Source organism: Varroa destructor, unplaced genomic scaffold (genome assembly GCF_002443255.2).
Source record: "Varroa destructor unplaced genomic scaffold, Vdes_3.0 BEIS01000001.1, whole genome shotgun sequence".
Lineage (NCBI taxonomy): Eukaryota > Metazoa > Arthropoda > Arachnida > Mesostigmata > Varroidae > Varroa > Varroa destructor.
Window position 1 is genome coordinate 5,097,687 of NW_019211454.1, and position 14,081 is coordinate 5,111,767.

General features: G+C 39.1%; 1 protein-coding gene and 1 long non-coding RNA gene across 2 annotated transcripts; one reads left to right on the forward strand and one right to left on the reverse strand.

The window, feature by feature from the left end:
* Window positions 1-1,478: 1,478 nt before the first annotated feature.
* Window positions 1,479-13,498, reverse strand: LOC111243121 (uncharacterized). Its single transcript, XM_022788214.2, has 7 exons — window positions 13,409-13,498; window positions 11,699-12,566; window positions 3,955-4,160; window positions 2,887-3,328; window positions 2,494-2,647; window positions 2,018-2,089; window positions 1,479-1,787 (listed from the first exon to the last, which is right to left on the reverse strand). The coding sequence occupies exons 2-7, from the start codon at window positions 12,372-12,374 to the stop codon at window positions 1,670-1,672; spliced, it is 1,668 nt and encodes a 555-aa protein (XP_022643949.1). The 5' UTR covers window positions 12,375-12,566; window positions 13,409-13,498; the 3' UTR covers window positions 1,479-1,669.
* On the forward strand, window positions 6,890-10,607 carry LOC147758171 (uncharacterized). The gene is made up of 2 exons (XR_015323907.1): window positions 6,890-8,034; window positions 10,233-10,607. It is a non-coding gene; the product is annotated as an uncharacterized LOC147758171 (long non-coding RNA).
* Window positions 13,499-14,081: the final 583 nt, after the last annotated feature.

Below are 14,081 nucleotides of genomic sequence, written 5' to 3' on the forward strand. Positions count from 1 at the left end.
AGGGGCGGTACGACTACAGTGTTCTGTGTATCCTCTTGCTCAGATATTTAGACGTCGTAGAGCTTTCCATTCTTTCGCAGCAAGGCTGGGAATTAACCAATCATTTTTTAAAAAAATACTTTTTTTGGAATTTGCTAGGCCGTGGCTCACTTATCTCTAATGATTTTTCGAAAAATATTACCAGTAAACAGAATTCGATGTTGTGCTTTGTGACAAGTAAAGACCAGGCGAACATTGAAACAATCTACTAAGTATTGTCATTTTTATTACGATCGGGATCTAGTTTAAATGAATGATTGTGCTTAAAGGTGTCATTGCACTTTTATACAAATACAGATTATTTAGCTCCGAAAGCTTTTTGAACATATCGGGATCACCGTGCAATGCTTACATCGTATCAAGCTCCACGTCGAAAAGGACTAGGGAGAGCTGCTTCTAATCACGCCAACGACACGTATTGTATAAACAAAAAAAATATTTTTTCTGTCGTGTCAAGAGGAATCCAAACAACTTAAATCTGAGCTAACTGTAAATCATTTATGCTATTACTAATTGACGCGCTTGATACAATATGCCTTCATAAATACACTTTTTAGAACCTCCCTATTTTATAATAATATACAAAACATAAACGTATACTGTATCTAATATTTATTTATCTGGTTGATAACCTTTTTCAACAACTAATTGTGAAGTAATTGGTTAAATCGGTCTACTGAATCGCGTTGCAAAGTTTTCGGTAGAAATAAGTAGAGGTCTCCTTGTCCGAGTGCGACATGCGAGCAGGGCGTTAAGCTAGCTCAGTTACGCTAGCACTTACATAGCCTCCTAGAGCGATTCTCCTCCGTCAAGAACATGTCCTCTGGGGCAACATATCTCTATGTAGTGACGAATATCTCGAGGCGAAACATCGCGAGTGCAGCCCCTTTAGTTTCGTAACGTTTATATATGACCCATCCTGAAGCATTATACTCAAAACAAATGCTTAACAACCCTCGAGTTCCTTAAATCACGCACACTTTGTGACGTGGTTTGTACACAAAACGGGAGGGACTCATATCATTTCTCATGACATGTAGTTATATAAACTCGTCGTCGAGCGACCGACGATCTCACAAATAATGTTGATAATGATATTGATATGTGGCTACAATACCCCAAAGTTTCTACCTAGTTTGATACTGGATACAATGAAATTCAGCGAGGTTAAATCAAGCGGAAATTAAATAACAGTGCCTAATAAGCAATGATTAAAACTTAGAAGTTTACGAAAACTAAAAAAGAAAAAAAAAACAGTAGAATCCGGGCTTCCGATAACCTATCTTAGCCTGCATCCAGTTAATCCATGGAGTACCTATCGAATGCTGTAGAATGAAGTAAGTCCTCGTTAGCATATGCGCAATGCAAGAGTGACATGTAACCAGCCGAACGAGTCACGAAGCCACAGTCCGTACATAAATATAATAAATAAACACAGATTTTAGTATGCCGTTTCCTATACAGGATATAAGAGATGACATTTATTAGTCAATGAATATACATTTGACTTTGCATAGGTTAAACTCCCATCAAATGAGCACGTACTTACTTCTTCGGGTCTTAACGCTACAATGTTACGAATTACAGCTCAAGGCATATGGCTTACATAGGGTACTTGTTCACCGTAGACTTAGTTCCGTGTCTTTTTCGTTATGGCAAGGCTTGGCAGCCTAAACCAGCCCTCAATTCGATTTGCTTCAATGATTCTTTTCATTGCGAAGTTCAAAAAACCTAGGAGTCGACTTTGTCTGAAATTGAGTTAAAAGAAAAGTATCTTTCATATCCATTGCAGCCTACGATCTGCCTCCAAAAAAATTTAAAGGCACAATATATTACAAATCACGAATTGTGTTATCAAAAAAAATCTCGATATCCGATAGGGTCACTAAAAGTTTAGAGAATATTTTTTTAGCCTCTGTTCCGTTTTAATACTGCATTCTCTTAATAGAGCTCGGCGACGTAACATCGCCTTACTTACTTGGTGATATAATCTCTATGCCACACCGTAATTAACAGTGATCGGTCCTCTTCGACACCCAAAGAAAGTTCACTGAAATTGTGAAGTAGAAACTTGTTTAGTTAACTCGAATAGTGATCTATGAATATTTGCAGCTCATGCGAGACTGGTTTGAAATGATCGCTTTGGTGCCTATGTACGAACCGTTTCCTGTAACTTCTAGGCTGCTTGAACGACCGAAGTTGCTATAACTACAAATGCAACGACAATAGCACTCTGTTTTTTTTCAAAATTAATTAGCAAACTCTTATACTCAATTCCTGAACTTGAAGTAATTTTTTCTTGCTTAAAAAAGATCCACTTCAATAATTTAGCTAAAAAATATTGCAATTAACCCAACTAGTTTCTGTGGCCCACAGCCTCGTGGCAAGCGTTAAGATTCTATACAAGTTGTAACAACTGAGTTCGTCATTGTGTGTCTGGATATATTAACTTACAAAGATAGTCGGAAATCATACGAAGGATCGACCGTCCCCGAGACCAGTTGTGAACGGTGCTGACTCCTCACATCTTTCGGCTCAAGGGCAACCTTCACGTACGAGTTTAGCTCATGCTGGTCCGGTAGCAAAGGCAAATTGGCACCCCGGATTACTGTACACAAACAAATAAATAAAGGCATCACGTGCTTAGAACATATAATTATGTTACCTTTATCAAAATGTACGCGTTCATTTGTATACACGACTAAAACGTTAATCTCTCGCAAAAACGTACCTAAATGTAATGAGCAATCTTGGTAAACAAGAATATCGTGCTTTTCAACTAACACTACTCGATACACAAGCATCTCTTAAATATTCATTCAATTATTTAGTTATGACTAATATTACCGTGCACTGAGAGGTGTCCATAATTGATATAAAGGCATAGTTGCAGTTTGGCCTTTCCGCTTGCTAATTCACTACCCCTAAGCATGCCGAGGCTTTTGTTCTGAAAACGAACAGTTTTTCTGCGTTTCCGATCGGTATCATAACCACCGCTGGTTCCAGCGAATGCTCGCCAGTCGACAAATGAATTTTCATCATCAGCTGCACACTCTACCGTTGGCTCAAGACAAATTTTTCGCTTAGGTGGATTCGTGGACAATTCTCGTAGACGAAGTATGCTGCTTGGTTCGTAGTTGTGCAGCTGCTCTAGTTCACGGAATTTCGTCAGCGTCTGTGAAATTCGGGGAGATCGTCGCCTTGGTGGCGGCAATGGAGGTACGTTCTCCTGCCGCAATAGCGACGTACGCGGAAGTGGCTTAGGGAAGATCGGTAGTTCCGGTGGCACCTGTAGTGTGGTGAAATAGAAAGCAAAAAACAACCACGAAAGGAGCGTAGTTGTGTGAGTGAGGACTTTTTTTGGGAGATCTGCCAATGAAGAAATGATTATGAGATATTTGTTATAATGGTAGTCTGATAATGGCACCGAATCATCTACAGGACATTACTTGCTTTGAACGGCTGCATTATGTAGTAGATATCAATTGTAGGTAATAGTAAGGGTTGGTAACTTGAGGTAGAATAGACAGAAAACATACTCAGTTCAGTCCACAGTTGACTTCCAGCTTTCCTATCAACAGGACTTACTTCAAGGACCTTTCAAGGTAGTCAGGCCTGAGTTGACCTGACAATTCCTAAAACATGGCTTGGTTCACTTACAGCATTTTTCATTTGTGAATATTTTCGTCTAGGAACCGAAAATAACATGTAGCTAATTGTCATATACGTTAGGTAGCTAAATAGATTTTGTTCAATTCCTCACAAGGAAAACCTACATGATAAGATAAACCTCAGCGATACGTTTTTACATTAAGGATCTAGACAGATGTTGTGGAAGATATTTGCTACCTGTAGTACACAAATTTAGCTTATATTCCTTAAAAAAAAAAAAAAAAAGAGAGACAGTTTATTTACCATCGGCACGCGAAACTCATAGTGTAAGTTATCGCATTTTATATTGGTTTTATTGAGATGTGGATTCATAGAGTGCATCCTGCAAGATAACTTGTCACTAGGAAATGGCCGAGCCACGCTTGAGTCTATGGCCGTATCTCCTGAGTTCATATCAGATGACGCAAGGCAGATGGTGTTGCGGTGGGCTCGACGCTCCATTACGGCGGCTGCATAAAATTTAGAAAAAGAACACCAATTTGAAATGTAGAACATGCCAAATCAAAGAATATAACATCTAAAATAATTTATCTATTTCATTTAAAAATAGGATAGTGCACAACTTTTGTTAACACGGTCCAGTTTTTCGGTATTAAGGCAAACATTTCTACAATAGAAGAGTTAAACATTGGTACATATATGGGCTTGTACATAAACGATGAATATAAAAACATTGTTCCCTAATGGTATTTATAGACTCTATGAGCAGCCATATAATTATAGGACGGCACCGGGTAATGTCAACTGTAATTATAAATAGATTTATAATCACTTTATCAAAACCTGTCTGTGTGAAAAGCCATTGCATAACATAATGTTACAGTTGTACTTGAACAATATAGATAACTATCTGACCTTACCACGCAGTAGTAACAATCCAAGTAACATACCTAAATAACTTGTGATTACTCAGAATGCTTAAACTTGAAAATTATTCTTCACTTTGAGTACCTTAGCGATATTCAGAAAAAACGTTCACTTCCAGATGATTGTTTCGTCGAATCGCATCGAACTATGATATCTCAACGGCGCCACAAGTAACTCTAGTGGTCCGATCAATGTCAACTCATTTAAGCCACAAATATGATTTTCTATCCGTCACGTTTACATACGATAGAGACAATGTCGCCCACTTCACTAGACCGCATTCAACGAAAAGTCGGAGTAGTAAAACTGCGAATAGCTAACGAAAAAAAAAAAAAACCGGTAATGGATCTTGTGCACTCCCGGCCGAGCAGCATCTGATGTTTTGGTGTCTACCCGAGTGTTTCAACGGCGGTTATCGAAAGCACGCGAACGCTTTCTTACAGCGACCGTTAGAACGTCCCGCAGCTAGAAAATCGCGTGCAAGAGAAAGAGCATCGCCGATTGATCGTCAAAACGAAGAAGGAAAACACCATTGGAAGCAACGGCGTCATGAAATGCGGTGGCAAAATGCCCATCCGAAGCGATCCGGCGAGACGTGAACAAGAGAGGCCTCCGAGGCAATCCTAGCGCTCCAACGGTCGTATACAAGCCCTTCGCCGTCGCCTGCTGGGGGCAGGGCTTGGCCGGTGATAGTAACGGAGAATAAATAACATTAGAGAATATGTTTGTACTAGAAATAGACATACTGGGCGTATAGATGCTGGACACTTATGCGCACGATTCATAATGATAAGATTGATTTGGCTTTACAGTTCGCAATATAAGCTTCTTCAAAAATCTTGAGAATACTTATAGTACGTTGTTTTTACTCTACTTCAGCTAGTAGGTGCGTTGGTGGACCTACCATGTAAGCTAAGGTTTGTTGATTGGTATCGATCCTATATATATATATAAAGTATATAGTAGTATATAAAGTGTACGTAAGAATGCTACGAGTCTCTTTTTGAGTTTCGAAATTTGTTTATGAACACAAACGCATAAAATCTCCTACGGATCGTTATTAACCTAAAACTATATTGCATGCTTAACATGTTTGGCCTCTATTAGCTTATTTTTAACGATTACTACCATATGTTCTATTGCAGACTGACAGAGTTAGACAGTGTTCCGAGTTGTTCAATCACTGTTATTGTAGAACCTTCATTAATACAAAAAAAAACTTTAACGTGCCTCACGTTGGCAGCAGTTACGGATAGCTCTTCTGTGGAAGACATCTCCAAGATTTACTTTCCGATACTTCGTAGTTGTGTTTAAGTATGCAGGTTCTTGATTGATCTCTAGAAAATTCACGTGCTTCTCTAATGTCTTTACAGTTGTTTTACTTTATAGAAGTTGCTTTATTTTATGTGAAGAAACACATGAGTGCTATTAAACGAGTGCAAAGTCGGTTTATAATAGAGTCCATTTGTTCAACCTGTATCTGAATTGAACTTCAGGCCAAACTATAAAAGGTTTGCCTCGATTCTCTAATAATATGCCACTTCGTTAGCGCCCGAGGAAGAGTACTCTGCAGCAAACAATGAAGGCGTTAGAAGTGGCTCGAACTTAGAGACTATTAATATATGCCTATATATATATATATATCGTCGCCTGAGCTCAACACATTGATGAATAGTAATCGTACGAAAACTAACACAGAGCTACTATTGACGTAGGCATTACATAAACCGCTGAAATATTATGAGTTCATTAATAATCTGCACTCGCTTTGAATTTCGTTTAATCCATTCTACATATATTATAATTATATAGTAGTTAATTACTGGTGTCATTGAAACCAAGAAATTATTAACTATAGCTGGGCATATGCGGCTTTTCTCTGAATGTACTTTGCCCTGATAACACACTTCGCTCAGTCGTAAAAACTATTCTATTTATCTCAACAGACTCGGTAGCACTTGGCGTATAATAACACCAGTCAATCTTAGATAAATACGATTTTGGGTTGATTTTTAATTAGCGTCTTTAGTCATCAGTTCAACGGCTAAACTAGGACAATCTCAATCCAACTCAGCTCATTATGTGTTGGTACTATCAAACTGGGATGTGTAACAGGTGGAATTGGTTTCACTGACAGAGCGGTGGACTTTCCAGTTCAGAGTGGTACCTATACTGGCCGTGTTATCATCATTATCAATGTATATATTATAATCAGTATTAACTAGTACTTATGAAAACATTAAACTGATAGTTCTCCACTAAAGATAAGCAAAATTCGCTAAAAAAAAAAAAAAAAAAAAAAGAGGTTTGTATCATAGAATCATCAAGTCGAACAACAGGCCCGACTTTGTGTTAACTTGCTTAAACTTAAAAAGCTTTGCTTCGAAGTCTTGTCTGTTTTTAGTCTAGAGTTCAAGTTCATCGTGCACCAATACAACGGTTCATTGCTATCGAATTTAATTAGTTGGTTGCGCAATTGGGTCTTGTATTTGATAGGCACATTTGCATGCTAACGTAACTGTTTCTACTTGATTGATCAGATAATGATTAAACTTGATTTTCAATTGCCAGCAGCATAATATCCGAGAGCGTCAGAAAGACACAAAAGTTAAGTAAATTGTCTTCATTTTAAGAATATTGTCAAATTTTGCATGAAAATAATGTTGAACTTTAGTTCGATAGATCTATTGTACTAATTGATTACTGTTGAATCGGTCTTACTGATGTTTCTCCATTAGCTGTGCTTGGCCTAAGATTGCCTATAGGCAAAGGCAGTCGATGTGGTTTTTGGTCTATATCGACACTGAAAAACGTGAATAACTGATTCGAGTTCTGAGCTTGCTAATGGCGTTAAGCACCAAACAAAGTGCTATGGCGCGCGCGCTTTCGAAATTAGGCCACAACGTGTATCTTGGTTTATTAGGCTACCATTGCGCCACCTAACGTGCTATGGGGCATACTCGTCTCAAAGGCAACAAACGAATACTTAAATGTATTAGACATTCGGATGATCGTACACACTGGCCAATGTTCAGATTCCTTCGAGCATTGTTTAGAAATTAGAAACGAAGTAGCGAAGTACGTTCTTGTCACTCGATGCAGTTTTTTTGCAGCAGCAGCACCATCGACCAGATCCCGGACTGCAAGCTGTTGTTAGCTCGAGTGCTTTGTATGTGAATGATACGCCTTTCTACTGTCTTATCTCTATCGCATACGATAGAATATTAACAGGTGTATATTATATGGCACTATATAAGACTGAGTAATGGATAATGATATGTGTGAAAATCCGCCGTTCTGCTACGTCTGACGGGCAATTAGCCATTTAGGCAGCAAATAGGTCTGCTGCTACCTCAGCTAAGCAAGTAAAATAGTAACTGCTGCTGGAAATTTATATTACGCAGGGGCATTTCGATACCTGTAACCGCTGAATGTTTTGACACACTTAATAACATGGTGAGGATTACTCAGCTGATATTTATTGGTATTAGTTATTCCAAAACTGCCAACGCCAATTTTGTCATATATTCTTAATATGCAAAGTCAAGTATAAAGATATCCTTGGCACGTGCTACCTATTTACTACTCTACGTTCTGTTCTATTTTCCCAGGGCAGCACTAACTGTACGGCACCGACAAAGCAGCCTATATGCTGGTTTTCAGCTGAAGCGCACTTGGTCGGCTCCTTAATTTTAAGGTTAATTATGTCCACCTCTATATTTCGAGTTTTTACGTCCAGTATCGCCGTTAGGCTGACGGATGGTTGACTGGCTCTTAGTTATTACAAAACGACCCGTGTGTCTGCTTATGCCCGGGTTCGAACCCAGGCCACGACGTATCCCTAGGTTTAGCGAACAAATACGTTACAACAAAAACTATACCTACCTAGACGGATGTAGTCTCTACAATACGTATTATTATGTTACGGGTCATCATCCCTTTAGAAAAGAAAAATAATTTTTTTGAAAAATGGTAGAATATATCTATGAATTGATAATGCAAGTGTGTCATAGATTTTTTCAGTGGAAAGTCACACTGCCGATTGCGTTCTTTCGTCAATGGCATTCCATCGATTTTTTTCACGTACCCAGTATAAGCTATTCGTCTACCTCATTTGATGTAAACCATACACTTATTTTAACGTACAAAGTATTAGCGAAACGAAATCATATATACATATAAGAAACCCATTTATCTCAGACATAACAGAATAAGGTGACACTAGTAGATCCGACCACAAAGCAACTCTAGATATTTTTCCTTTTTCCCTAGTTGACGTTCAAATGCCCGAAATGCCTCACAATTTTAGGCTCTAAAGTTTTCCTGGAACTTCACTACATATATGCAATAGACTTTTCTGCTTACGATCAAGAATTTTATTTAATTAGGGTGCGACAAGGTTCTACCAATAGTTTGTCTGTTATATAGTGTGTGCTTCTTATATATATATTATATATGTGCTTCTTTTAGGTTTTAGCCCATTTTTTACGGGCTTATACGTATTTAATATACGTTTTTAACATATAAAGAATCATATGCTGCTACCTAAAAGATTGCTGAAAGCAAGGGTACGCTGTTCTACAGAAATATGTTTTCGTTTCCTGGCCGACCTTCAACCTGAAATGCTTTAAAATTCGTGGCTGCGGAGCCTCATGAGCTCTAATCCTTGGAGCTGTGCTCATCCGATTCAATCTATTAATAAAGGCTCCTTTGATCATCACTGGAGATGATCGACCACCGTCTGACCATCCAGCGAGCATATAGAATATCTTTAACGTGAAAAAGCACCGAAACCTTTGACATTAAACATCTCCGCAATTGTAGAAGCGTTACAACTGACTATTATTTTTTACATATAATACTGCTATAGTAATGATATTTTTGTTACTCTAGCCACGTTTTACGTTACCAGACGAGCAAACCGTTACGTGGCCACTACGAAATGTCTCGCGCTTTACACAGGACATTGCCACGCCGACTTCGTGTGGATCTGAATAGACAAAGCTCTCACTAACGTTGACTCTCGGAAACTGTAGTACTAGTATTCGTTTAAGCTAGAACAAGTTTTCTATATTTTTATCATTCCAGTTGCTTTCCGTCATATAATATGAGCAATATTTGTTCGTCAATAGCTGATGTCACCGAAGTGAGTAACTGATGGCGATGGCACAGATAGCGGCCACCTCCAGTAACACAGACTTTCTTATTGTTGAGTAACGTTGCATATATTCGCATTGCAAGGCTAGTATTAGTATCCGCTAGGACTGGCAGTAGAACCAAAATATAAACGAAAGGTTTAAGATGACCCTTCAACAGGTTCAAGAAAAACCCTTCAACGTAAATAATGGCCACCTGTAAACTGCTCGTATTGTTTAGTGTAGGTGACTGTTTCTGGAAACTATGGCGACTCTTGGATAACATGGACACAAGTTGGATAACACTATGTTCTAACATTAGCTAATCCATCTACCCTGAACGCCTATACATTTTTCCCTTTTTTTTTTTTTTTCGGAGAAAGGCGTTACTTGGAGGTAAGTACCGCATCCCAAAAAAGTGTTAAGCAATGATTCTCACTTGCGTATATGCGAGATGTGACTAGAGTTAGGAATGAACCAAGCACACCTACAATACAAGTTTCATTGCATTTATTGCAGACGGACGACTACCACGAGGCTGTGTTAGCGGTGTTCGGAAACTCAAATTGTAATGGAGATTTTGATCCGGCATTTTATAGACGATCATCAAGTAATATACAAAAGCTATTTATAGATATGTGCAGGTGTTGCAGATCGATAATCAACGTAGAAAAAAACGTCTTGTGTGAGAGAAGAACTCAAATTTGTTATACCTAGTTATAACCGAAAGGTTGAAGGGCTTCCATTTAAAGCTTAACAATTGTTCCACTACTTTTGTGCTTTGGAAAGTCAAACTGTGCGCAGAACGTGAATCCCACATTACGATTATAGGGAACGATATGTTACACAAATGATCACAGAGAAATTCATTAATAAATATAACTTTCAAACAACTTAGTTCTTCTGCTTATTTCATTAAAGTATAATTAAATTACGCTTAGTCTTCGAACTCTTCTCATCCATTTCAGCTTACTAGGGGAGACGGACAAATTTCGGAGTGATAATACATTTATTGATTATTTCACTATGTAAATATATACTGTGTGTGCACTTTGGATCATATTAAAAGGACCTATGGGATTAAACACGAGTGAGCCATATGTAATTTTTGGGGGATATAATTAGGCCCCACCAATGCAGTATTTTGATATCTGGAGTAATAATACTGTGCGGCAGTACCGAACGAAAAATTTAAAACATACTGTCTATCAGAAACTAGCTTCAAAAGTGAGAGAAGTATATAAAGTACTATCAATACAATTGTTTATGACCTACTTTACTGTTCTAGTACATCCTCTATCGAAGTGAGTACCAACATCTGCAGCCCGATCCAAAGTAACTATACTCTACGAGCAAATAGAAAGCTGTGAACGTATTCCAAAGTTTAATCCAGTTAGAGAGGTTCAACGTGCCAGTGACACGCTCACGGCCAACAGTCGACATTTATGCGATACAAAGACATACAAATAGATGATGATACAACCACGCCATACGAGAGAAGCGTAACTTCAGACGAAAGCTATCTCAAAGGTTCAGTTCCGATATGTTTATCCAAGACGTGCGAATTAGAATGAGATGCGTATAGCTGTCAACAAGTCGTTTTCAATGTACGACCGCCGGCACCTAATAGGAACTGCTTTGATTGACGACTTTCCCATAAAAATCCGGATGCGTGCTCACGCCTCATTTTAGTTTAAAAGAAAAAAAAGAATTGTCTATATTATCTTGCGTCTCGCTTTCTTCATGCTTATTTATGCCATTAAAAAAAAATATATTCAAAGTAAACGCTACATGTTCATTCATAGCATAAATTGTATATCAAGTGTATGAGAAGCCAATAACTTTAATTATTAATTGTTATATACGATATATTGTTAGTTATTAAGTTGTGTTTATTAGGTATTCAATACGGCTTGTATTAACAACGTTAAAATCTATTTTCTAACAGTTATACACGATAATATTATCTTATAATAACAACCTACCTGGCGGGTTTTGGTCGATGTGGGCAAATTCGTTGTCATCGTCCATCAAATAGTTCATGTTTCTGTTTTTGTTAGCGGCTTGGTAATGCTTTTGCATATCATCGTCAACAATTATCGATCGTTGATGACAGTTATCTTTCTTCTTTTTGCCGTTAATCAGAATATTCGCCAACGGTCGAAGACTTCTTCGGATCGACATTCGAACATTTCGACGCTTGAATTCGCGTTTAGCGCCGGTAATCACGCCAGCAGCTGCCGTGTTGGGCATAGGTACTTCTTCGGCGACACCCATCGCTACGATTTTCTGATCCGAGGCCAAAATACTGCCATCCACAGGCCATATACTCTGATTCATATTCACTTTGTCTGGCGACAATAACGTCGTTTCCATTTCTAAGCCGACAACAACATCAACACCACTTTTCCGATCAACTTGCTCTAGATTCAAGAATGACCGATCCTGATCAATATTATTGTTAAAACTCCGATAGGTTGAATTTGATAAACCTTTAGAACCTGCCCCATGGACGTTTCTGAATGACGAAATTATTGTATCGAACTCAAGAAGATGCGCAGCTTTACTAGCGAGTCGCTCACTGCGGCGAATGCTAGCGTAGGCAGTAGCCCCTGTTGGCGCCACCGAAGACTGGGAGGAACCCTCTCGCCTAAAGGGCATACTTCGTCTTTAGCTGGTCTCTGCCTGCACCAGCTATCGATACACCTTCCCGCTGTCTATGCCAGCCGATTGTTTTCTGTTTCGGGATCTAGCTCACTGACCGGTGCTCACAGCGCTTTTGATGTCCCGATGGGCTCATGTATACGTACGCTCTATAATGTAGATCCGAGGGGTTAGCGGGCGGTAGGTAACCTAGAGCGCACACGTGCCAAGCAAGAAAAAAGAAACTTCCACGGTTAATTGTAAACGTAACCCGCAAATAGCGTGCGAAACCGCTATTGAATACTGATAGGGTTGATTGATAGATAGTCGTTTTTTTCTCGTCGTTGACTGCTAGTTAGATAGTTAGAGTGGGAAATGATTTGCAGCGTCGCTCTGCCTCTTGTGTCTTGTAGAACTCGCTGGCTTTGAATGGTCCAACCCAGTTGCTCTAGTTTTTCCGCTGGAGTCGATGAAGAAGCTATGGACAAAGGAAGACAAGAGCACAAAACAGGTGAACAGCAGCGGCGTGGGGGAGTTATGCTCGCAAACTAACTGACTGTTTATAACTGTGCAAATATACACAACGGGCTAATGAGCGGCGCTTGGTGTCAAATTGTGATGGAATCCACCGGTGGTAAGCGGTGCAGGAAAGACTCTAGCTCAGCTATTATTGACGGAAGGTACTGATCAATGGTTAACCACAAGAAAGTTATGCGAAGCCATATACGAATGTAAACGATAGGCAGACTTTTTTTTAAAATAAGCTGCGGGGTTACTATTGTCTAAATTGCCCGAATTCAGATATTTGGAGCCAAATAACTGACAAAAAGTCCATGTCATAATCACTGAAGGCAATCACCGCATGTAAAATCAATGAAGCGGTTAGTCAGGACTCTGCCGCTTGAGAGGCATGTAATCATTTCAGGTACAGTGGAGCTAGCACACGGAATAACTTGATAATTTTTAAGTTCTAACGAAATCACTGCACACAGACATTTAACCACACATAGACTGTGATAAAACGTGTATAATTCTCCTATACTCTGCTATACCGAACAGATTGCCGTGGCTAGAAATTGTATCGAGCCATCAAATCGAACCGCAGGTGTGACTCAATGTGAATACTGAGGTGTATCCAATCCCAAAATCCAGACGCTGCTACTTCTATAGATTGATTGTTTATCGCCTGTGGAGAGTGAGCTCGGGAGAGAGCATGCTCCGCCAATGCTGTATAGCATAAACTTTCTAAATAGATCTCTACAATTTTCTACCTCTGTTACTTTGCTCATTCGAATCTAGACATCAACAAACCGTGAGAGGCATACAGGTATTTTTGGATTGGCTGGTGTACGCAAAGCCACCTTTTTAAGACATACAGGCTAACATTTGCATAAATCAGAGTCGGCAAAGGAAGGTGTCGCCCGATTGTTTTGCCGTAGTATAGATAACAGCGACAGATAAAGCGTAGAGAGACGATGGTCGGCGCAAGGCAAATGGCGCTGATGCCCTGTCGTTCACTTGCGGTTGATTGCCATATTTGATGCTTCGTAGAAACGGACTTCAAATAACGGAAGAACCGTCTGAGCATGAAAAAAAGAAGTCTTTTTTTTTTCTAATTTAGAAGTTCTTTTGGTGAGATAAGAGAAAACATAAACGGCTATATACATAGCATTCTGCAAACCCCTTCAATCAGATCTGTACGCAGGACTGATCACTTCTAAAATG